Below are 24,826 nucleotides of genomic sequence, written 5' to 3'. Positions count from 1 at the left end.
AGTCCAGACCCTGTATTTCAATCCTATACACTGAACCCCTACAACTCACAAAACATATATGGAACTTCATATTCTATAAGTGGTGTCCCTGATTTAAAAGGAGCTCTTCACATGCTTAAGTTTAAGCTTGTGCATAAGTTTCTGAAGCACCATGTACTATATTTTGGGAAAATAGCTGTACAGCAAGAAGCAGTAAAAACTGAGCATGCTTCAGGGAATGGACAAGTTAAAAATAATTTTCAATGCTATCCCAATCTGCATATTATACAGATAACACTTAATAACATATTTGCTAATAATCTTTTCTGGGGCAGATTCATGCATCTCTCTAAACACATAAATAGAACAATCATTGTAAATACTGCATTTTATTTCAAGTACTGTAGATTCTGTAGAGCACATGATTTTAAATAAATGAACCTTTAATTTTCCTTATCAACACCATTTTTAGCTTATTTAGAAATAAACACCACAGCACGTAGCAATACTAAAAACAGTAACACAACTTAAATCTCAGAGTGATTTAGAGGAGACTAAAATGATACTTAGCCTTCACGCTAGCAAAACTCATATCATGAATTTCACCATATGGTATGTCTAAAAGACGATATTGAAAAAAAAAATGGTGTCCTAAAGCAGTTTATGTTTTCAAAAGAACTGTGAAATGATGTCAATTACTTTTTGATTCATTTCACTTCTAGTGAATGCACTGGGTGCTAGTCTAAAATACCCCGTGCCCTCTGTCTCTTCACATGTTGATTACCTGCGTTCCATCAGGACCAATCTTATCCAAAGCTCCCACAGTGCTATAGAGAAAGTTAATTATCTTATTGAAATTGTCATCTCCAATACTCCATGAGCCATCCACCAGGAACGCTAAGTCAGCTTTGGCTGCTTTGCACACTGAGAAAGAAAAGCAAGTATTTTGGAATTAGAACAATGCCTCAACGCCTCATGAAATCTCATAAATCACTTAAGAAATGCAACTGTCATGAAGAGCCCTTGTTTAATGTTAGTTAATAATGCTTTAGCAAACAGACCTGCTGGCATTGACTTCAGTGCAGGTATAGAACCAGCTGCGCTCTGCAAGGGGTAAATGGTCCGCACTGACAGATCCTATCACAGAATACACTTCAAGGTCGTAATGGTTCTTTAAAATCTGGCTAACCATTTTTATTTTTATTTAGGTCCTTAAGTAAAGTCACACATGAACTTATACAATCCCAGACTCCTAGCATGATACAGTAAGCAAGATGAGAGAGTCTCAACTGTGGAGGTTGCCAGTGGGAAACTAGTCCATTCAAAAAGTTACCCTAAGCTCTGTAGTGCCTAATGCTCGCCCCTTTAACTGCATTAGTTAGAAGCAATGCAGGTTTCCCCCATCTCATCCTATTCCAGCATGTTCTTATGCAAAATGGCCTGCAGAGCTGTACACCTGCTCACAGAAGTTCCTCACTCTTTCATGGGAACTGGGAACCTTCAACACTCTACAGAATCCAAGTCTATTGCCTGGGGTCAGAAACAGACAGACTCAAAGCAAAGTTATGTTTTTCAACATATTTCATCTTGAAGAAAAATGTTCATCTAAATGCAGAGAATGGGACAGGAAGATACGTACCTGTATTTCTTGTTTTCTGTTGATTACTCCTTGGATTAAAAAAATAAAACATCTGCTGCTATGCAGTTCTAAAACACACACACACACAGTCTTTTTTTTCTGTATTTATGTATTAAATTCTCAATTACTGTATGTCAGTTTGGCCCACCAACTTCAAGCTGATGGATTTGACCCTCAGTCTCCAACAATAATGCTCCCCTCACAGAAATATTTATGAGACTGTACAAAACACTACATGTTCAAATAATAAATAGAAGGAAGTCTACATTTAAAGAGAGAAGAGACTGAACATGGCCAACACTTTTCACATTACCTAAAGTAGACATGTTTTTAAAAATCATGCTGCTTTAGAAGTTTAATTACCCTAGGATGTCTGCTTCAGTTGCAAAATATATATGGTTTAGGAGTTCTGGAAAAAGAAAATCTCGCACATATTAACCCTCCTTTCTGCAAATTTCAGCAATACATTAATGATCTCAGATTTTTGGCTTGTTAAATTTAAGCCAGCTGACTTAACAGTGTCACTGTAGAAAACGCATTTTGAAATCTGATCCCCACAGGTCTAAAATAGTGTCAGAAGCAGAAAAACATTGCAACAACACCTTAAAACTATTATAAACCCACACATGCAGCACGCACTTACCCTCTTTTGCAGGAGGGATTGTAGGTGGTGGAGGTGGTGTTGAAGGTGTTGTTGGCGGTTGAGTTGGAAATGGTACTGAAGAATAAAAAGAAGGAATATTAAAAAATACTTCAAAGCCCAATATATCTTATCTATATTAAACACAGCATTTTCTACTCATCTCCAGATTTAAAATTCATTATCTCCAATCAACTAGTATCTTATCTATATTAAACACAGCATTTTCTACTCATCTCCAGATTTAAAATTCATTATCTCCAATCAACTAGTTATGCAATTGGAGAGAAATGTAGGTGACCATGTGCATGTAATGTCCTCCTCTACTGACCACCTGAAAGAGGGTAGTACTATTACAGAGCAATTAATGGCTGCATTTCAGTGTGAATGACACAGTGATACAACTGAACTACTACTAGAACTACCCCTTTTTGGGTTTCCCCAGTGTAGTAGACCATGTGGCAGCTCTGTTCTTGACCTAGTATCCATAATTCATTTTGTAAAAGGTCAGCGTCCTTTTCCTTTCTGACCACAACCAGTCCTTAGTCACAGAAAATAGGTCTCTACCCACCCTGGAAAGAAGATATGAGTTCTGCAAACCAAAATACAAAGAGACAGTGCAAAAGAAAGCCAGTGCCTGCACTCAGAGCAGATCACTGCCCTGATCAAGATTTTCCTGAATTTGGTGGAAGACCTTGTTATGTTTCCAGCTAGAAATGTAGTTCCGACCACAGGTCTACAGGACTGCGGCTTTGTTGACTGCAGCAACTTCTACTAAGGTTACTACATAGAGTTTCTGAAAATTGTCTCATCCTTCTGAAGACAAGCTTTGGAATGACAACCTCCCAGAAACCTAGCTGAGTATATGATCACTGATTGACACCTTTGCTGAATGCAAAAGCTCTCTTTAGTGCCTTTCAACAGAGTCTTGGCTGAATTCTCAGAGAACATACACATGTTGAATCCCACAACTATATCTGAGGAAAAGCTTCCACTTTTGTTCAAGGGCATTTTTTCCAATTTTTTCCAATGGAATTAGCATAAGAAGCCACAGGTTACAGAACATCATTCCTTCAAGTAAGACTACACTTCTTATTTGCTATAATATATGTTACGTTTATAGACAATGGATAAAGTTAGATACAACAACTTCAGAAAAGGCACCTATCTTTGGGAAAGATTAGTGCGAACAGGATTCATTACAAGCCTCATGTCCACATCCAAGTTGACTCCCACTGCAACTGATGTGGGTTTTCCCACTGGCTTCAACAAAAGAAAGGGCCAAGACTCTGAAACACCTACAAGAAACTAATGCCCAGGACCTCCATGGCCACAGACCGACTAGGACCAGACCCATGTAGAAAAGGCCACAACTGCAGTAAGGTGACTTGAAAGGCTGCTCTCTAAGCACCAGAGAGGTACAGGTCACTCTGAAGAGTGTTTTCTTCTGAGGTGACACAATAATTTGTCTGCATCACAAACCATCTTTCTCAAATGGGCATGCAGGCCAAAGTGTGTTCTTCCTTATGTTTCCTAAGTCCCTGAATTGCAGACCACACAAAATGCATTCGTCCAAAAAGCAGGAGAAGCTTGGCTTGTTCCTCACTGCTCTGAGAATGAGCCCTGGACAACTGAGAAGTGGAGTCATGCATCTGTGCAAGTTTTTCCTATGTGAAACCGTAAGTGTGGGAGGATTCACCTGAAGAGGAAAATTATAAACATTATCTAGCCTGAAAGAAGGGTAACAGCATCGTGGTGTATAGTAATATAGTATGAGAAGAAGGGTATCACTGAGATTGAAAATGGGCTCAAAAAAATAAAGATAATGTTAAAATATTCACTCTGTTCATCCTGTATTTTGTTTTGCAGTATTTTGAACTGATGAGAGCGGGATCTTGCCTTCATAAAGGCTGTGAGGGGGTTTTTTTGCCTGTCTTGTGTTACTGAGAATAATAATTAAAAGGTTCGTTTCTCTGTTTTAAAATACATAAGTAGATTGGGTATCAAGGTCCCATTTAACTGTAAAATTACTCAGACACTGGTAAAATTTTACTAAATAACAAGAGCTGCAGGATACAAAACTTTCTCTGTTTTTCTGTTTGCTTCATTTTTCTGGATTATTTTTTTTTTCCTCGAAGTCACAGATTTTCAGAGTATCCCTAGTGGGACTTCTTATGAAGAAAGCTAAACCATCCTCCCTGTTTCATTCTTCTCATCAAGTCCAATACAGTTGGTGAATGTGACTTCACAAGTAATACACAGCAGTGGTGTAAGGATCCCGCATTTCTGTGGAGGAGTAACAATGTAGTTGAAAAATTAAAAACTCAGCTAAAGGAAACTGTGTAGGAATAGCACATCTGTGGGCAAAGGTCAAAACATGAGAAGCAATCAAGCATTATCGCTGCTGGCTGAACTCTGATCTATTTTACTCACATGTTGTCTCCATGATGCTTACAGCAGGGCCCTCTATCTCCTGAAGTTGTGTATGAACACTGATTTTATACTCAGTTCCAGGCATCAGCTCAAAGAAACAATGTCTAGGCGTCCCTCCACCAAGATTTACTTCTCGCTTTTTCCCATCTGGAATTATAAAAGAAACCATTAAAACATTTCTTTACTGCTTTATTGAATAATGTAATTTAAGTCTGAAATAAGAAGGGGACATGACAGCAGATGAAGGGCAAGTGCTTGACATAAATTAATAAATTACATGCTGCCTTATATCTGGAAATTCACCTCTGTGCAGAGGTGTCTGTAACATTTCATCCTTCATATTAAGCAAGAGCTGAGGAATGTGTAAGACATCTGCAGGAAAAAAGATGAATTTCACCCCATGCACTGAAGTTAATAAAAATCACTAACACTGTCATCAATGGGCTTTGGATCTGGTCCTAAATTATCAGAGTCTAATGAGGAATTGTTGCATTATGTAATTCTACGGCATCTTTTGTCTATGCCTCTGGTTCTCAGAGTCTGTAACGTGCTTAGTAATTGCAAGAGAGACTGAACTAGATACTGCATTCCAGCTTCCACTAGTAACCACTTAACAAGTTGGTTAAGGAATAGTATTTACAGGGTTCAAAAATTAATTCTGCTAAATTCTGAATTGGAAAACATGTTGACAATGGAAAAAGCCCAGGTACTGGAAATAGCATAAAGCATATTTTAATAATAATAAGAAAACCTTCAGCACAATTCATAATCTGTAGCAGAAAGAAGTGAAATACAAGCAACTGATCTCACATTTTACAGAGTATATACAAAAAGTGCCAAACAGTCATTCACTGCCAAGGAAAAAACACCTGAATTTTATCAGAAGGTGTTACGTTAGTATAAAAATAATTGATCACTGCCTCAACGAGACATACACCCAATCTGACAATCGAAACTTTTCATGATAGATGTTAATAAGAAGCAATTGTTCACACTTTAGCTCAGTCTGCTCACATTTAGGCTCTTTTGGCTCAGTTAAAACAATTCTGGCAGTTCTATATGATGAAAGCAGAATGTTGGCTAGCTGCCAGATGAGAAGGAAATCTGTGCTGTCTTGTGGCCGCCAAGATCTCTGCTTTCTGAACAGCTTGTCTGTATTCCAGGCCTTCAAATAAACCGTATCACCATCCATTTGCCATGCCACAGAAAGGTCATTATTTTTTTGCAACAAAATTAGGATTATTTTCCATGATACCTTTGATAGATCCCATTAATGTTACTAACTGCATTTCTCTCAAGTTATCCACGCTTTTAATTTGTCACCATCCAACAGATCACTGATGTCTACTGGGGATAAGAGGGTTAGTCTGCACAAATAGTGACTTCTCCATAACCTCTTCTGGCTACACCTGAGAATCAGTGAGATGGAAGAGGCTGTAATTCACCTTCTAAACAGTCAATGCTAAAAGCATCAAGGCACCATGTGTGGCTGCGTAAAAATATCTCATGTTTATCCAGATGAGTAACATTACTACAAGCTATAATTAACAATCAATGGAATGAGAACAGACAAAACTGGATGCTGTTCCAACTCTGTGAGCATGGTCCAGATTCAATCAGAGCTTTCCCTGCCCTTCTACCCTCCTCTCATGTCCACCCTAATCCTATAGAGCTATCACTGATGGTTTATTTACAATATTAGATGCATTCAGTTCATCCTTTATCCATCTTTTTTCCTTCACACTAGTGAAAAACTCAGGTAATCACCTATTTTCTACAGGTAGATAAAACTCCCCCCCATAAAAAGGACAAGTTATCAACATCTGTTTGATAAAAAAGGACAGGTATGGTATTTCTACTCCTTAAACTTCAAATGTGTACACAACTCTCTTCTGTCCATCATTTCCAGTATTTCAGGAGTCAGTCTACAGGTCTGACTGCATACAATTTCTTAACTTATGCAATTCAATTCTCTGGGTTAGGCTGTAGCTGCATAATGAATGATTTAGTAACTTACCCACAAGTGATTTTATAACTACCCTGTATGCAGTAGCATGTCTGTGAAGCTGCCATTGAGCACAGAGACTAGTCATGCGGACTTGATAGGAATCCAAATTTGTCACACCCAGGTACACTGAAAATTAAACACCAGAAAATTAGATTTACACCTCTAATAAGACATACAGGAAAAAATGACAAAAGAATTATAGTGAAACACTTGTGCCAATTCATTTTTAACAAATAATTTCAAAAGCTGCTTAAAAAATGATGTCCAGAAAATCCAAAACACAAAGGACAAAAAAGTGAATCTTTAGACCAAAGGTTTGGAACATAAGTCAATTTAATTAAAACTAAATAATGAACACTGCTAAAAATTCAGTTACTACCAATAAGTATAAAAGTATCATTATAGCAATATTTCTGTCAAAATCTAATTTAAATTGAGCTTTAGATATATAAAGACTAAATCATATTATATATATGGAGCTAGAAAAAAAAAAAACAAACCCCACTGAATAGACTTTCCATTAAGGAGATTGATATCTACTACTAAGCAAATATGTTTGGCTGATAAATAATAACATCTGCTTTATGACCCCTGTCTTGCTAACATCCCGCAGATTATTTTAAAGCCTGATACAGTTGGATTAAAAAAAAAAAAAAAAAAGATACTTTCATTTCAGGAAAACAATTTGCACACAACTGAGTAACTCTTCCATATGAAAATTTATTCAGGGAGCTGCACAAAGACATAGTTATAGCAAAAAACAGCCTGTAGAGATCTGAACAGCATGAAATCATTCTTACAGGTTTTGGCAATGCCTGTTAGGGCATCACTGAAGCCTGTTGAGTATGAAGCAAATACTTTAACGCTGTACTCTGTTCCACTGAAGAGATTTAGAATGAGAATGGTATTAATATCATCCCCTACAAAAGTCTCCAACGCAGGACCAGGAACTGCAAAAAATGAAATAAATTAGAAAATCATTTGCTCATCCATTGAATTAGCAGGTAGTTAAAACAAATCTTAAGACACATCCAAAATTACATGTGCTCCTAAAGTTACTGCTATTTTTTTGCCTTTATTTTTTTTTATCATACACAAAAACAAAGACACTATGCTTAGTCCTTGCATGGATAGAAGCCACAACACACTTGGGAAATTCAGCAGTGGGATTCATTAGGGCAGGGTTAGACACTGGCATCTGTTAAGACCCTTTTGTTCTGCTTCAGTGACTTACTACTGCCCTAAATAGACAGCCAAAGATCTCCTCAGTTTGATGGTATGCCAGGACCAACAGGGGGGACAGCAGATGCCAGCCAGCAATACAGTCCCTAAGGGGTTCTTACACAACAGCATCATTTAACACTGTGCAAAAATTATAATGAAAATAGAAAAGAATAAAACTTTCCCAAATCAGAACTGCAAACAGCTTCTTTGTCACCTCTCTTAGTTGTTCTGGATACACTTCAGAAACCAGGCAACAGTATTGTCTTTGGTCAGTATTTTAGTTCCTTAATGGTCACACATTTGTGTTTCACTCTTGATAGAGAACTATGCTTTTCTAAAGAAATTTGCAGGAACCTGGGTGCCTTGTCTAGCTGCGATGTGCAGGTGGGCAGAGGATGCACCACATACAAAATGGGTAATGAATAAAAAGTTAAGTATTTGTGAGGTGTAGAGTGGAAGTCAAGGAAACTAAAACTTTGTATTGTGAGAGGAAGGAAGTTGAAGAATAGGAGAATGCAGAAGAGAGGAACAGGAAGACAACAAAGATAGTCTCTGAAATAAATAGAGTGAGTCATGGTAAAATGACATAAAAGGACAGACTGAAAGAGTTGGGTTTGACCAGCCTTAAGATGGGAAGTCTAAGGGGGAATCTTATTGCTGCCTACACCTACCTAATGGGAGGGGATAGAGAAGACTGAGACAGAATGTCTTCTGAGGCAAACAGGAAGACAGTAAGACAAAACAGACAAAATTTGCAACATGGGAAACTTTGATTAGATATTAAGAAAGACAATTTCACCATGAGGGTAGTCAAAAACTGGAACAGATGCTTAGAGAGGTTAAGAAATCTCCATCCTTGGAGATATTACAAACTCAACTGGACAAGGTCCAGCGAAACCTGTTCCAAGCTGGCCCTGTTTTGATCAGGGACTTGGACCAGATGCTCTCCAGAGATCCCTTCCAACCTGCATCATTCTGTGACTATGAAACTTTCATATTCAAAATGTGAGACACCTAAGTTAATACCACTTTCAAGGCTGTAACTGCAACTGTTGGATTTAACTACAAAATTCAGCAAAAGATGATTTCAAGACATTGTATAGTCAAAAACAAATGGCCAAAAAAAAAAATCAGTTTAAAAACTTACTGTTGATAGGTTTGTAGACAATTCTGTAACCCATTGTTGGTGATGGTGGGGCATCCCAGCTGATACGTAATCTGTTGTACCATTCATCTGAGACACGTAAATTTCTAGGAGCAGACAGGGGTACTAAAAGAAAACCAAACTGAGCTTTTACAAGTTTACCTCATACAAGCACATGCATAAAACTCAAGACATACACAAGAAAATAGTGCGATACCCAGTACTCTCAGATTTCCAGGTAAAATTGCCAGGATGAAAGCCTTTAATCAAATTCATCCTTGCCATTATGTCAGTGGATTAATATTGATAAATTTAAGAAGTCATACCAAGTTATACCAAGGATTAATTATGAACTTGAAGGACAATGGCTGAAATATAAATATGGGGAGGCCTGGCAGATTGACTATATCACACTACCACAAACCCACCAAGGAAAACACCATGTGCTTACAACGGTGGAAACAACCACCGGATGGCTGGAAACATATCTCGTGCCCCATGCCACCACCTGGAACATTATCCTGGGACTTGAAAAGCAAGTCTTATAATGAATTACAATGAATTTTCAAATTAAGTCCCAACTTTGTCCCTACAGCTTTTTAAGAACTTAAGACAATTCAGAGATAATTATCTTTTATTTATATAGTTTCTTTTAATCCAAGTGCACCAAAGCTTTTATTGTATAAATTGTGCTCTTGTGAACACTTAACACTTTCGAATGGAATCAAAGGAACGATTTACAAGTGATTTAAGTGTCTGCACAAACAGCAATTCAGTTTAGGCAGAAATTATGTAAATTAGTAGAATGATTCAATAAAATTATACTATCATGAGTAGCAGTGCACAATGAGATGATTTTCTTACCAATATACAGTAGAGAGGGAACTTAAGCTACAGCTGAGTAATCTTTTGGTACTCAATGGTAATCAATGAACTGAGATTAATTAAAGCTCGAGTCATATAAGTCATGCAAAATAAGCCCACGTTTATACTAAAATATATTACTACAGCCAAGGAAAAAAGGCCAAAAGAGTAAGCCTTTCTTCATGCGTATCGTGGCCAAAGACAAGCAGAAAGTTTGCACTTACGAGTTTTCCCAGGAGCTGAGACACTGACTCCTTCCCCATCAGAATAGATGGGAGTGATGGTAACTTTGTATTCTGTATCAGACAGCAGAGGCTGAAGCAGAAGAGTGTTTTGTCTCCCAGGCACCATTACCTGGATGGTCAAGAAAAAAGAAACAATCAAGCTTAATGACTAGGGCCAAAACCTTTTTACATCTTACATGATCTCTGACACCATGTTCCACTAGTATTGCTGTATAGCTTGCATTTTTACATATTTGTGATGCTCTATGGTAAAATAAAATAATTAAATTATCCACCCTTTTAACAGATCTACAAGTTATACCCAAGTAAAAGAAAAAGAAGAATGTGCCTATGGGATAATAGTTTTATATTAAACCTATGAGCCACTACAGCTCCATAAATAACTGGTACTATATGGATGGTTATTTCTTAATTTTACTGTACAGACAAAATAAATCCTCTTATTGTATTTATTATTGACATGAATATGATTGTCCAAAGCTATGCCCATCAATAAAGGTTGATTTTTATGTTCTTTGGGGACAGAAATTCCTCCTTCCCTGGGAGGAAAAAAAATTAATTCATGAGGTCAGGAAGCATGAACTGAGCAAGCAGGAATAAAACATGTTTGTCCCATCTGCATCTAGTCTGGGGACAAGGAAATGACGGTAGCTATTTAGGAGAGGAAGTAGGAGAACATCCCACAAGTAGCAGAGGATCCCAAACTGCCATGAAACATGGAAGATCCGCAGCAGAAGTCCAACCAGGCAACCTGGTAGAAGTAGAGAAGCTGTAGAAATCCCTCCAGGTAGTTTTGGGTGTGCTAGAGCAAATGTTTCAACCTGCTGAATTAAGCACTGCTTCTTTTAACACAGTACAAGGTTTCCCCATAAGCAGCTATTTCTGAAACTATTCAATGGATTACTGTATTTTAGCCAGAGCCTCAAAAACTAGTATCACAACAGTGGTAGTAGAGGTGCCCAAGTAAAGCCTTGCAACCTTTTAATGTGACAGTAAAATTTTAATCTCAGAAAGACTCCAAAGCCTGAACAGGAGCTACCTAGGACATGGATTGGACATGGTAAAAAAAAGAAACCATTCCTGTGTTTCCTGCACCAAACCTGTGCTCTGAAGCGATGTTGTTGGAAGCAACATTCCCAAGGTCCAACCTCATATTTTGGATCCTCCCAGGCCCAAGTCCATTGTGTGAATCTATCACCTGAGCCAGCAACTGCACATATTTGGCAAGAAGTTGAGAGACCTATAATCCCTTTAAACTCAAGGGGAAAAAGCAGAAACTGAGCCTAAAAGTGTTTTGTTGTTTCAAAGAAGACTGATGCATGTGATGATGGCAGAGCAAAATTTTCTGAAGCATATACTCAGACGAGAAAGCTCTCACCAGTTTTAATGCTCCAGGATACATTCAAGCTACTTCTAATTTTGGCAAGTGATATACAGAAGGAAATTAATCTAGTACACCCAAGTGTTGAGACTTGTCAAAAAAGTACTTCACTCATTGATCAAAACTGGACAAAACCATGTAAATACATGTGCGTGAAAGATTGCCATGCTAAACTCTTCCATACATATACTCAAAACACACAGACCAAGTTTCTGAAAAAAGAACAACCAAATTTGGGGTGTTTTTAGGGAGAGGGGATGCAAGCATTGAGAACTCTCTCTATTCCACATGTGCACATCAGAGATCTTCTACAGAACAATATAGTTTTCAGCAGTGTTCAGAGAAACATTCTTGACTTTAAGGAAGAAGAAAAATGTGATCCTTCCAGTATGCACAGCACACCCCAGAACATGCATGCAATTTAGGGCTTGACCCTTCTGTATTGAAAAGTATTCTATTACATTTTCTAGTCCCTGATTTTCAGCCAATTGCATCAAGGATTAAAAAGCTTATTAATATTTTTATGGAAAGGGAGCAGTAACTGAAATTTATATCACTGAAATCAGAGCCAAAAAATTTAAGCATCCACCACAGAATTGTCACGCTATAGTATATTTAAGCCCAAATTCCACAAAACTTTTGGGTTCTGCTTAAGAAATGTACTTAAACATATAAACACTCCCCTAAAAATTGAACGTCTGTGCCATTTTATTGACATCTGTGTTGCACCTCTCAGGTGCTTGAAGCCACATGAGAAAATACATTCCTCCCATTTAAAAAGTGTTTAAATTTAAGTATAATCTTACATCATTCCTTATTCAGTAAAGTATTTATGCACGTGATTAATTTCAAAGATGAAACACATGGTTAATCTGTTTGCTGAATTGCGACCAAAGATAAGAAGACTTGAGACTGTACTTAAAATTAAATAATTTGTGGAATTAGAGCCAAGATACGTAATCTTACAATTTTATAATTTTCTTTAATGAGTTTTTGAGTCAAATCTAACATCCTTCAAATAGCCAGAATTTGAATACCTTTCCTACAGTTTTAATTTCCTTTTAAAATAATACTCATTGAATACTAAAACAGAACTACACTTATATCATCCAACTGAACTTGATTAAGCTTTCCAGGGCTGAAACAATAGATCTGAGATCTGAATTTCAGAAACTTTGGGTTATTGTCAGAAGGACAGTACAATTTGTGCCATTATGCTGTGCAAGTTTGCCACTATATTATATACTATGCTATCATATAGTCAAGGTAAATTCATAAAACATGTTTTCCAGTCCAAAAGGAAACCACTACATTGAAAGTTCATTTTCAGATTATAGTTGAAAGAGATGGCTAAAAAGTAATTTTCTACCAAGGCCTCATAAAAGATGAATGAAACCAAAAAGAAAAAAGACTGAATCATATTTTTCTAGGAAAGAGATACTCAATTAACTCCTTTTAATATTTTTATTGATATAGTCTGACATAGGGCTAAAAGTGTCAGCTCCTAGCATCAAAAAGAATATCCTATATTTTCAATATAACTGTTCTATGAACAGAAGTGAGTCACATGACATACACAGAAGGAGAATGATATGGGGAATATTTTTGCATTATGAGCTATTTACTAAGAAAATAACCTCGAACTATCCAATTTAACCTCTTAAATGTATCTATTTTGAGATAGAGCTATCTCAAAATTTTATGACATGGTTTTTGTGGAAACCAAGCACTGCAATACTAAGATTTCACAAATTAAAAAAAAAAAAAAAAAGAACAGAAAAAAAAGAAAAAGCAGCACTTGCCCTCCCAGAATTCTGAAATTATCTCAAAAATTGTGAAATCTTAAAAAAATACAGCTAGGGCTTCTTTTTTAATTATTTGCTATATGCACAAGAGTACATATAGTACTCTTCATTCTTTCAAATATTTTCCAAAATCTTGATCATCAGAAACTTTTCTGTGTAAGATGATTTTAATTTTGATTATCATATCGTATTAGAAAAATAACAAATATTCTTAGGCATTTAGATTAAAAAATGCTGTCCTTATTGTGACACGTTCAGGTTAACGAGCAGTATGAAAACTCTGCATTTGAACTTTAATTACATTGCTTTAGCATAAAATGAGACTTTTAGCAAAGGAGCAAAATTGCTGAAGAAAAAAAATTACTTAAGATTGTCCTATACAAACATTTAAGAGTTGTTAAAACACAATCTCAGGATAGAAAAAGGCCTAGGAGTAAAAAAATCCCAAAAAGCAAAAAACAAAAAAATCAAAAAAACCTAAGACAAATTTTAAAAATAGACAAAAGAGAGGACAGGCAGCTAGTCTTCTAATTATGACTTCTTTAAACATCTGCGTGACTGGTCCTTGATCTTATATTTGACTGCTGTTGCCTGCAGTGCAGCAGGTGCTATATGATTAAAACCATGAAGTTCAATCTCACAGTAATACCAGACCTGGATCTTTTACTAATTGCAACAAGAATATCATGTAAGGAGAGACTATGCCTTAGCAATTATTAAACAAACTTTTCCAGCTTATGAAGCCATTCGCAACACCCGTACAGACCATTCTTACCGCTTCCTCAGCACGGTCACCTTTTGCAGTGAGATAGGTCACTCTGAACTGCTGAACATTGTAATCTGAAATGTCCCATATCACCCTCAGACTTGAGGTTGTTTCATCATCTATAACAAGGTTTCTGATTCCTGTTCGAAAAACTAAAGCCCAAAATAATTTAATTAATATTTTCTCAACTATATTTTTAGATTTAAAATTGTGCTAATTATCACCAGGTAGCTGCAAGCTCTACTGAAATCACAGTGGGTCTGTAGATCCATGGTGGGGCAAATCCATACAGTTCAGTCATACTGGGGATTAATAACATAAAAACTTTAACCATTTAATAAAATAATAGTTATCCTACACTGTCATTAACATATATTACCCCATCTGCTTTGTTTCTATTATTCAGCTTATGGAGCTTTAGAATAATCAAAACTCCACTGCAGCCAGAATGTTACAGAAGATAAATAATCCAGAACTGTTGATCCTTAAAAGTCAGTTTTCTAATTCCAGGGAAAACAAACAGAACACTCAAAACTAAACAAAGTTCTGAAGAGCTTCCAAGCTCATATTTATAAAGGGAAAGAAGAGAAAGCTGAATTTTCCAAATTAGCCTTTGTATTGCTGTGTAACATCACTGGTATCATTTAGAGTCCCTACACTGTGTTACAGGCTGGCTCCTCATCCATGCATGGCATGTGCAGGGAGCTGGCCACACACAGAAGGGAGGTGCAGGAGGGCAATAGTGTGCACCTTTAGCCAGTGATATCCCTTGCTTGCGTCTACACTTCCACAAGATCTGCCATGGCAGTGTGCTGACCGCATGGACGATCAGGAAGCAGGGTTAACAACTCCTCGGTAATATCACAGCTCTCTGCCCCTAGATCTGGGTGTGCTTGTGGGGAGTCTTAGCTCTTTGCCTTCAGCATTTAAACTGTTGACATTTGCTCTGTTTACCTGCTGTGGTGGGCTTAGAAGTTGTGGTACTGGTAGTAGTCACCGTCGTAGGTATTGTGGTAGTCCTTGCAACTGAAAAACAATACTCAGTTCACTAACAATTCAACAAGACATGGAAGTCACAGTATTTATCTTGTATTTCTAATTATGACAATGAAACTATGTGTTCACACCTACAAGTATCCCACACACTTCAGGCATGTCAGAGACTACAAGGGAAGAATTCATTTAGTTTACTTTAGGCACATACGTTTGCAGGATTAGCACTTAAATCTACAGATAAGACATAATTATAAACTGTACAATTAAATGAGAATGCATATAGTTTCCCACATTTCTGGCTGAACTATGCATAATGATTTCCACTTTGACCATTTGTTAAGGTTGTCAGATTAATTAAATTGAAAGCTTCTTAAGGGTGCTTCATTTCTGTCCAAGTGAAAACCAGAAAGCACACTCAGCAACACTGGGCAAGATCAGCATCATTTGGATCGGTAAGGGCTTCTTGTCCTAACAGAAGGTTCAAGATTAAGCCTGCAATTAAATTACTAAGAATCAAATAAATTTTTGAATTTACACATGAAAAATATAGTCGTTTACTTAACCAAGTCACTATCCATAAAAAGAGAATGGATAGAGCAATCTACCTGAAATGCTGGCCACTGTTTCAATTATAAACTATAAAATACACTGTACATGATTTTCAAATTTTGTCTTTGTTACTTCCTGTGTAAGCTTTTTGGACCACTTTTTCAGCCAAGAGTGAATTCACCTCTAGTGAGTATAAATTACATAAATAAGAAAGAAAAGGGTATACTTTAAATGCCAAATGTCTTAAATGAAATTCTTGTAAATTATTTAAAACATTTAACCCACCCACCCCAAATGTAATATATCTTCTCATAAGGAACCCTGTTCAAAGACTAAATATTGAAGTGTAGGATGGATCTACCTAGATCCAAAGGTTATTAATATCACAGCTCACATAGGGAGCCAAACCATCACTTTGATTCAATGCCATCTACCACATAATATTAAATAAGAAAAGCAAAAAATGAAGTCAGGAAAGCCCTGGTGCTAAACCACTACAGTTTTCAATATTATAGCTACCCAAAGATGGACAATATTTTAAATATAGGATATATGCATTGAATTTAAATCACTTAAACATCTCTAAAAATTACAATCAAGAGTTTGTCTTACATGTAGCTCCAAGAACTGCAACAACTTCACTTTCAGTTTCATCATCAAAAACTGCCAGCAAAGAAACTTCATATTCTGTGTTGGGCAACAAACCCTCAATAACATGACTGTCTGTGTCTCCATTTATGACAACCTAAGTAACACAGTAAGATTAAAGAAAATCAGTTCAGCAATTGATTGATTTATATGAATTGACTGAAATGAAAGAAGGAAAATGGATTCTCCTTTAAAATAAATGAAATCTACACTCAGATCTGCCCAAAGAATTTGTTAGCTATGTTGAAATAAAAAGTATCACAGAGTACATCTGGAAAAAACACTGGTAAGAATACTTAAAATGTATTTATTATTTTGTGGCTAGCTTGACTATTCTGATGTGTTGTCTTATATTTTCACACACAACTAATTAATTACTAAAGTTGACCATAAGCATTTCATTTGAAAATCAAATTCAAAACATTCATCAATTAAAGCAACATAACAGGGTAGATTAACTTTCATTCATATTTCTACCATTCAAGCACTGTTATGACAAGTATATTCAGCATCTCTACAGCCTTACAAAATGCTGTTTCTATACTACAACTATAATCCGAGTTACGGTTCCACACATCTGAATGCAACTTGAAAGAACATTTGCTGCAGACTTGGGGATTACGGGAGATGTGCTGATGAGAAATTTGCTATATGGTGTGATGTTTTTAATAGTAATTTTCCTTATTTCTACCTATGATAGCAGCAGAAGATTCACATGTGCAATGTTAACTCTAAGTAGGTTTCACTTCAGATTTTTGTGTGTTTCATTTATTTTATTGGAAGGGATCAACAGATGGGCAGGAGTTGGAGCTAAAGGGACTGTAAAGCAGAATGCAAGGAGACTGAGCAGTAATTCTGGTGAAACTGACTGACTGGTTTGGGGAGTAGTTTTTGCACTACGCAGACAGATACTACAATAAAACAACCTTTCTCAAGGTTAACATTGGCAAGTTTTTAAAGGTGGCCACTGTATACACAAAGACTTATAATGGAAGTCAAACAATAGGTATATGCTGCATAAAATCTACTACAGCGGTTAGCAGAAACAGTAAATCACACTTCATTCTTTTAATTACCACAAGAGATTTCCTGAGTTGGTCCTGGGGAAGAGGGACCCATAAAACAATCACAGACCTTCTGAACTCAGATACAGAAAACAAAAGCAGAAAGAAATGAGTTGGGGCCATGCCTTCTACAACTATCAAGTAATGAATTAGGCATCCCGTGCTGCACACTTTCTGGCACAGACTTTCCTGGGAAAATTTCAGAAACAAGCTTGAGTGAGTCTAGCTGTATACTAAAAAGGTATAAGTAATACCAGGACACTTCCAATTCCCCAGAGCCTCTAGTTGTGTATCAAATAATTATAAAATATCTATACATAGTAACTATCTCACACATAACTTTGGCATACTTTCTGGAGAATCACTGCCATCACCTCCACTCCCTGCTAATTTAGCCCACAGAGAAGACCACAAAAAAAGAACACAAAGTGCTGAACTTTCAAGTGGAGAGGACAAATAACGGAAGCAAGATTAGTAACATGCACGAGTATAACAGCATGCATTCTCTACTGTAACCTAGAAATAAAAGGTCACTCTTAAATTTGTCCTGGCTTTTTAGCGCTAACACCCCACGAAACGCTCCTCACCCATCAGCAGTGTGGGTGAGGTAAGCCGAGAAGTGTGTAATTCTCACCACCACCCCCTGACCCCACTCAGCTAATTGGCAAGTTGGGTCTTGGGAGAAAGACAGAGGGAGTGCATGTCATTTCTCTGCATGACTGATCACTTAGCTGGGAAAGAAGCTTAAAGTGGCAACAGCCTGGAGGTATTGTGCTATCCTAAGCCTGACCCCATTAGAGAGGTCATGCAAGGAGAACAAGAAAGCAGCTTGGGTATTTTTAATATCTCAACATACTAAAATATTAGGGCCTCCAGCAGTTCTTAGTGAATACAATGAACAAGTGGAACCTTAACTGTTCAAGTATTTCTTGATCGTTTATTCTCACACTCAAAGAACACAAGACATCAAATCTCACTTAAAAATGCACATGGCTTAAAGGGATTCACTGACAGCTACTCACTGGAACTTAAACAGAAACAAATCAGTTCATCTACTGCAAGAGAAAATGCCAGGGGATGACCTGTGTCCACTCATTTGCCAACTTCTTTTCCCTGCTCACTCCTGTAATTTCTTTCTTTCTTGCATGACTACCTCTCGCTAGGTGAAAGGGAGGAAAGAATCAGGCTAAGCTAAATTTACAGAAAAAATGCCACATAACCTAAGCTGCAATGACTGCTTTCTGCCCTAATGTATGACAAAATGATGCATGAAACCTAGGGCCAGGTGGGAAATGTCATCTTCCCCACTGAGTTCTGTACCCAGATAAACAACTTGCAGATGTGGCCTCTCTTCACAGTACTGATGCCAAGAGAGCAAGATGTTTGAGAGAGTCATTAAAGACTGAGGAGTACAAAAGAAGCCAAAAGAATGAGTAAATAAATAAAGAAAAGGAAAGAGGAAATGAGACAGACTACGAAAGAGGAAAATTTCGGAAAGGGAGATAAAGTATCTGTCTTTTTCTACTTGGAAAAAGAGAATAAACCAGGAAAGGCTAAAGGGATGAAAAATCCTTTAAAAATTCAGACTGATGAAAATGGCACTATGGAGAAGACACACAAGGGCCTAGAGCAAAAAATACAGCATGGGGGGGGGGAAGAGAACTGTAAAGAGGAATAAAGGAACAATCTAATAAATTAACTATGTGTAAACTTTTCCCTTTGTAACATTACATAACTAACGCTTCACAGGCAATTTTACTGTGGCCACCACATTAGACAGATGTGGAGACTTATGTGAGGATATCGCTGCTCTGGCTCAGCTACCGTCATCATCTTCACAGCAAAGTGAAGAACATTAACTGGTAAAAACTGAAGGAGCATCAAACAGCAATGCTAGTTCTATGGCAGTTGGTACATTACAGATTAGATTGACTATTCACAAAAGGCCTCTTCTTTCCTCACTTCCTCTTCAAAAAGAAACTGGAATATTAGTTTGATTTTGGTTTAGAGAGCTTTGCAGCAGGGCGGATTTTTCTGTAAGTCAATTGGCCTTATTTAATTGGCAAAAGTTGCAGCATAGGTGTCCTCAGAATGGAATTCTCTCTTCCATTTCACACCCTCAGAAAGTCAAGGCAACTCACCTCTTCAGATTCCCCCCCATCCAAAGGAATCCATGCCAATCTGTAAAAAGCAATATCTGACGAGGTGGGCTTCCAGCTGACCCTGAAACTATCTGTCGATGCTTCATCAATTTCCAAATGCTGAGGAGCTGGAACTCTTTCTGCAAAATATGCAAAAGAAAAGTGAGAATAAATTATTCTCTAAGACTTGCATAGATGGCAATGTCAAGAATGTACCATTTTACTTGCAGTTTGTTACAAAGAGTATAACATGGGAGGCAGATAACAAAGGCACTACAGAATTCTTTGCACACCTACTTGTACTTAGGGAAGAGGTTTTGTAGTTGAGGGAGGGGAATATGCACAATACATGCTCTTTATCTACTCTAACTGGACAAACCTCTTTATCCTCTCTACACTGAAGGAGCTCCATGCAACCCTCAGTCCCTCTCCTTTGCTCAGAGCTCTGTGCACCATGGTCTTTTCTCTTCCTCTACCTCAAATCAAAGTCCCAATCTCTGTCCTTTCCAGACACTCCGTGTGTATTTCCATTTGCAGTTTGCATGTAAGTATCAACCTCTTGTTCCGTACATGGATGTTCTCCTTCCTCTTCCACCTCATGTTTCTCTTTCCTCCCTCAAAGTCCTTCTCTTCCCATTGTTACGTTGGAAAGCATTAATAAGTGTCATCAGCCATTTGTTTAATGCAGAACTACAGTTACAGAAACTATAACTGTGCTAAACTGACTACAGGAGCCTTAAATGTCTTGCATTTTCTCCTTTTGATGTCCCAGTTTCTCTGTATGTATATAAGGTTCTACCTTTTATTGCCTAGATAGTTCACTGGTTAAATGTATGATACAAAACTCATCATACTTCAGCTGGAGAGACAAATGCCATCACACTGAATGATGCTTCAGAAACCTGGGGAGACAAATGCTTCACTACCTAATTGCAATAAAATATGCTTTAAAACGGCTGAATGTGGAAAGACTTAAGAAATGAACCTTATCCACACAAATGTTTTCATGATGTCAAGAGATTACTCCCATGAGTAAGGATGCAATTGGCCCCATAATAAGGGAGCAAAGAAGCTGAAAACTCCAATGAAAATAACAGAAAGCATTCCATATATCTGAATTCACAGCCAGAGGCACTTGCTGTTACTGGTCTTACTTTCCAGTAAAGTAAGAGAGTATAAAATTTCTTCTTGGAAAGCCTTCAAAAGTTCGGCAATACTTACTTGTGGTAAAGCTGCCAGTAAGTGGTTCAGATGGTCCTTCATCATACAGGGAGAAAATAGCAACAGTATACTCTGTAAGGGATGTCAGACTTTTTAGAGTATGGGTTGAAACACGACCAACTTCCACCTACAGAAAGCATAATTTGCAATAGATATTGATCATACATTTCATATTATCAGTGTCTGAAATTCTGCTGGGTAATAATGATACAGAAAGAGAATGTCATCTAATTAGTAGAGAAATTCTGTGAAACTATGAACAAGTATAAATATAAATTCAGGGCCATAAAAGCTGACAAAATCAATTAAAATAGACAAACTAGAGAAAAGGAAAATTTTGTAAAAATTATAACAAACTAGGGAAAAGGAGAATTCAGCCTTAGTAAGCCTAACTCACTACCTAACATATCAGCACAGCGTGTTCAGGAACCCAGAAGGGGAAGAAACTTCTGGGGCTAATGAATCCAGTCCCTTATCATGGATAATCATTGCATAAACCATTATGTTTGACATTTGTCAAGAGACAAGATGACAGTTTCATCTGGTCTCTATCCAGGCTGCAGTTAACATTACTTTGCCAGGAATTTAGAACTCAAAGCTGTATACAGCTCAAAACTGACAGTTTATCAGTCTAACTATTCAGTGTCACGTTAGCTCGGCACCACAGGGGAAATGCTACTGATGCAGAGCAAACAAAAAAATGCCACCTGTGCTTTGAACAGACATAAAGGAAAAGCTAGAGGTAGATAAAAACCTAATGAACATTCACTCACACTGTAAAGTATATTACCACTAACCTAAGATGTTCAAATACCATTGTGATGAGTACAGCCAGACGTATTATCTATATTAAGGGTAATCAATAGGAAGAGGTCAAGTGATTTCTAATTTAAATTTTAAGGGACCTAGCAGAAAGAAAAGACAGAAACCATTGCACAAGTATACTCTCTTCCAAACTCAGACACAGTTTTTTCAGGTTAAATACAAACATTCCATCTTGTATGGATGAAAAGCCAGATATGACCCAGAAGAAACATAATTACACATAACTGCTATTAAAGACTTTTTTGGAGGGCTAAGTTCTCCATGGCAACTTATTTTGTAAGGGATCTGGACTGTTTTAATAATTGGACCCATTTACTGCAATTATTTTTTTAAAACTTTTTCTGTTTTTTTTAAGATTTCTGTATTAATATCATTCCATCCCATTTTTCATTCTATCACAGAATTCATGCTGCTAAAAGCTATTATAAAGCAGCTTTAGTAACAAGGCATAACTAAATATTGCATAAGTAAATTATTAAATGCAAGAGTCTAAGTTAAAACATCTTGGTATCATCTTATCATTCTGTCCAAGCCAAATCCTGTTTCTAGGAAGTGAGTTCTCAATATATAATTAAAGCAATAAATATTAAGAAAATGTGGTGAGGCCTTCAGACAGTCTTTTTGAATGAGCTTGAGTCCATGACATATGATATATCGAAAGTCTCGTTATCTGGACTGAATCAAGAATAAATATTTCCGTACCATACATTTAGTCAAGATACTGCACCTACAAACCATTGTTCACTTGAGTAGTTTCCTTCAGTCTATGTGCACCAGCAATGACTGTTCTGGTATTTAAGAAGTTCAGAGCACTGTCCCCCCCAGATATGATCCACTCTGAATGTATACACGATACTAAGCCAGCTCTTATTTGCACTAAGTTTCAGAATTTTCCAGCAAATCTTTTGTTACAGCTTGCAAAGTAGCTTTCGTTTATAAAAGTTATCCTTAATAATTACAGAAGTTTGGGGTCATCTGAGATTGGTTAAGGGAAGAGAGATGCTAATAATTTACCTCATTGGTTTCTGTTCCATCTGTTTTAACATACATGATGCGATAGCCATTTACATTTTTGGAAGCAGGATCCCATGTTAGCTTAGCACTACTGTGTCCGACATCAGAAAATTTCAAGTTTGCTGGTGGACTTAGAGGCACTTGAAAAGGAAAGAGATGAAACCATGAAAGTGATTCCAGGTTTTAGCTGTGAAATTTTTCATGTCTTGAAAATAAACAGCACATTTTTCCATTCAAAAATTTTTATCACCAATATTTAGATTAAAAGACCTACATCGATGGAGCTACACAAGTACTTAAAGGCATTTAAATGGCTTAGCTTTTTGCTTAAACAGAACTTCCAGTCTTGCTAAGTGCATCTCAACTAATACTGAAAATGAAAGAAATTACGTTATTGTTCATAGCAGATATCATAGCAAGATATAGCCTACACAATACTTGCAATAAATCTATGTTTGTATTTCTGAATTAATTTAATTCAACCAAATCTTTATCCTATATGCATTTGTTTTCTGTGAGTATCCCAGCAAAAATATTTCGTGACAGTAGTATTTTGGCAAAAAACTTTCTGAATCCTAAAAGTCCTTGATATAAGGGTAAGTTTGCCCAAAAAGCGTAACTAGCTCAGAAGACCTCCAAAGATGCTATTTTTTTACCTCTGTTTAACCTTTCTTCTTTTATTACAGAAAGAAGCTGTTTCCTAACAGCAACCCTGCTTAAAGCCGTATTTATATACTATATATTCCTTGACTATCATGAGCTGAAGGAAAACTAGGTCACGCAAGAGACACTCAGACCGCATCCACTTTTCTGTCACACCAAAGAAAGCAATTTGTGCTGTCTGTTACTCTCAGCAGTAGGTTCTGTATTAGCCCAACATCTGCTAATTTTTTCTGAATTGTGAAACCTTTCTCTATCCATCCTGCCTTCACACACACACTCCTCACCAATCCATGTGGACAGATAAGTATCAGCACTTCAGAAGCTGCTTCCCTCACACAAGAGCACATGGGAAAAAGCAAAAGATAAAAAACCCCATATATTATGTGGGATCTTTAGCCAGGCCGTATATCAACTCAGAATCTGCAAACAAACACCTCACCAGGTTAGGAATGGTCAAGTCAAGTTGGCTATGAGAGAAGAGAAGATGGGAACACACTGGAATTGTATTAGATGGGTTTGCCACACTTTCTAGCGTTCAATACATTCCTCCAAGTCTAGTGAAGGGAGTATCACGTGCTGGCTTTCCCTTCTACTTTCTGTCAGTCGTGGAATGCACTTCATTTCACCAATCAGACCATACCACAAAATGCTTCAGTCTCAGGTCTTTCCTTTTGGAATTAACCTCCTGACAACATTGCTCTCAAGCAGACAGGCAGTCCTGATGCCAGAGTTACATGATATTTACAGTGAGTATTGGATAAATCCTGGCCCCAAAAAGAAATCCCACCCCAGAATAAGCTTGCTGATCATGCCTCTGTTTGGCACAGAGAAACATTTCACTACAGTAACTGAGACAATACAGTATGTAGAATAATATTATTTACTAAATACAGAATAGCAGATACTACACATATTACTGCAGCAAATTAGGCAGATCACCCTCCAGGCAGATATATGCTCCAGGAAGAAAATACTAGGTAGTCTATTCATTAGTTGGAAGCCAGAAATAATCACACTGAAAGGAAAAGAAAAAAAAAGTAGCTTAAATCTGAATCTGGACAGAGAAGACATTACCATTGAACACTGACTATATGGGACCAGTGTGCTCACCAAGAGCTTTCTTTCCTCCCAGATTGCCCCACTGCCTGATCAATCAAAGCCTCTTAGAAGAGGGCTTAATTGAATAGCTGCATATGGAAGGTTAGAATCAATCTTCTTTCATATAACAGTGCTAAATATCAGTCAGAGTTGGCTGCATTGAGTTACCCTAAAAATAAATGAAGGTTGCAGAGTAGTTAGGTTTTTTTTTTTATTCTGGTCTGGTAACAGCAGTGATGATGGGCTGACTAACATATGTTACTAGCTTCTGTGATCAAATGCTGTGGTCTTGAATCCTCAGCTTGTGCCAATGTATCTGGAATTTGCATGTGATCTTCCATCCAATGTGTTAGCCAGGTTTAGAGCTGTGCAACCTCCAAGATCATATGACATGAAGTGAATTCAGGCTGGCACATTTATAAACTACATAAACTACTGTTTAGGACAAATGAAAACCAGATATTGGGCAGATATTGACC

The 24,826-nt window shown here is 37.2% G+C and overlaps 1 protein-coding gene across 8 annotated transcripts in view; it reads right to left on the bottom strand.

The window, feature by feature from the left end:
- The window catches only part of COL14A1 (collagen type XIV alpha 1 chain), a 126,163-nt gene that overhangs the window by 49,974 nt on the left and 51,363 nt on the right, over window positions 1-24,826 (bottom strand). For 6 of the 8 annotated variants that reach the window (XR_008235199.1, XM_052787151.1, XM_052787152.1 and 3 more), the window contains 13 exons: window positions 22,587-22,726; window positions 20,748-20,874; window positions 19,527-19,666; window positions 16,286-16,418; window positions 15,083-15,154; window positions 14,129-14,280; window positions 10,156-10,285; window positions 9,071-9,193; window positions 7,500-7,649; window positions 6,709-6,825; window positions 4,692-4,838; window positions 2,262-2,336; window positions 764-903 (listed from right to left, as the gene is read on the bottom strand). Coding sequence is in view for 7 of the 8 variants with exons in the window: in XM_052787151.1 (XP_052643111.1) it covers window positions 764-903; window positions 2,262-2,336; window positions 4,692-4,838; window positions 6,709-6,825; window positions 7,500-7,649; window positions 9,071-9,193; window positions 10,156-10,285; window positions 14,129-14,280; window positions 15,083-15,154; window positions 16,286-16,418; window positions 19,527-19,666; window positions 20,748-20,874; window positions 22,587-22,726 (1,646 nt within the window). In the remaining variant the exon portion in view is untranslated. The remainder of the gene's footprint in view (window positions 1-763; window positions 904-2,261; window positions 2,337-4,691; window positions 4,839-6,708; window positions 6,826-7,499; window positions 7,650-9,070; window positions 9,194-10,155; window positions 10,286-14,128; window positions 14,281-15,082; window positions 15,155-16,285; window positions 16,419-19,526; window positions 19,667-20,747; window positions 20,875-22,586; window positions 22,727-24,826) is intronic. The other 2 variants (XM_052787148.1, XM_052787150.1) reach the window with 1 other exon arrangement.

Source organism: Harpia harpyja, chromosome 5, assembly GCF_026419915.1.
Source record: "Harpia harpyja isolate bHarHar1 chromosome 5, bHarHar1 primary haplotype, whole genome shotgun sequence".
Classification (NCBI taxonomy): Eukaryota; Metazoa; Chordata; class Aves; order Accipitriformes; family Accipitridae; genus Harpia; species Harpia harpyja.
Note: the sequence above shows the minus strand (reverse complement) of the source record. Positions and strands in the feature narration are given on the sequence as shown.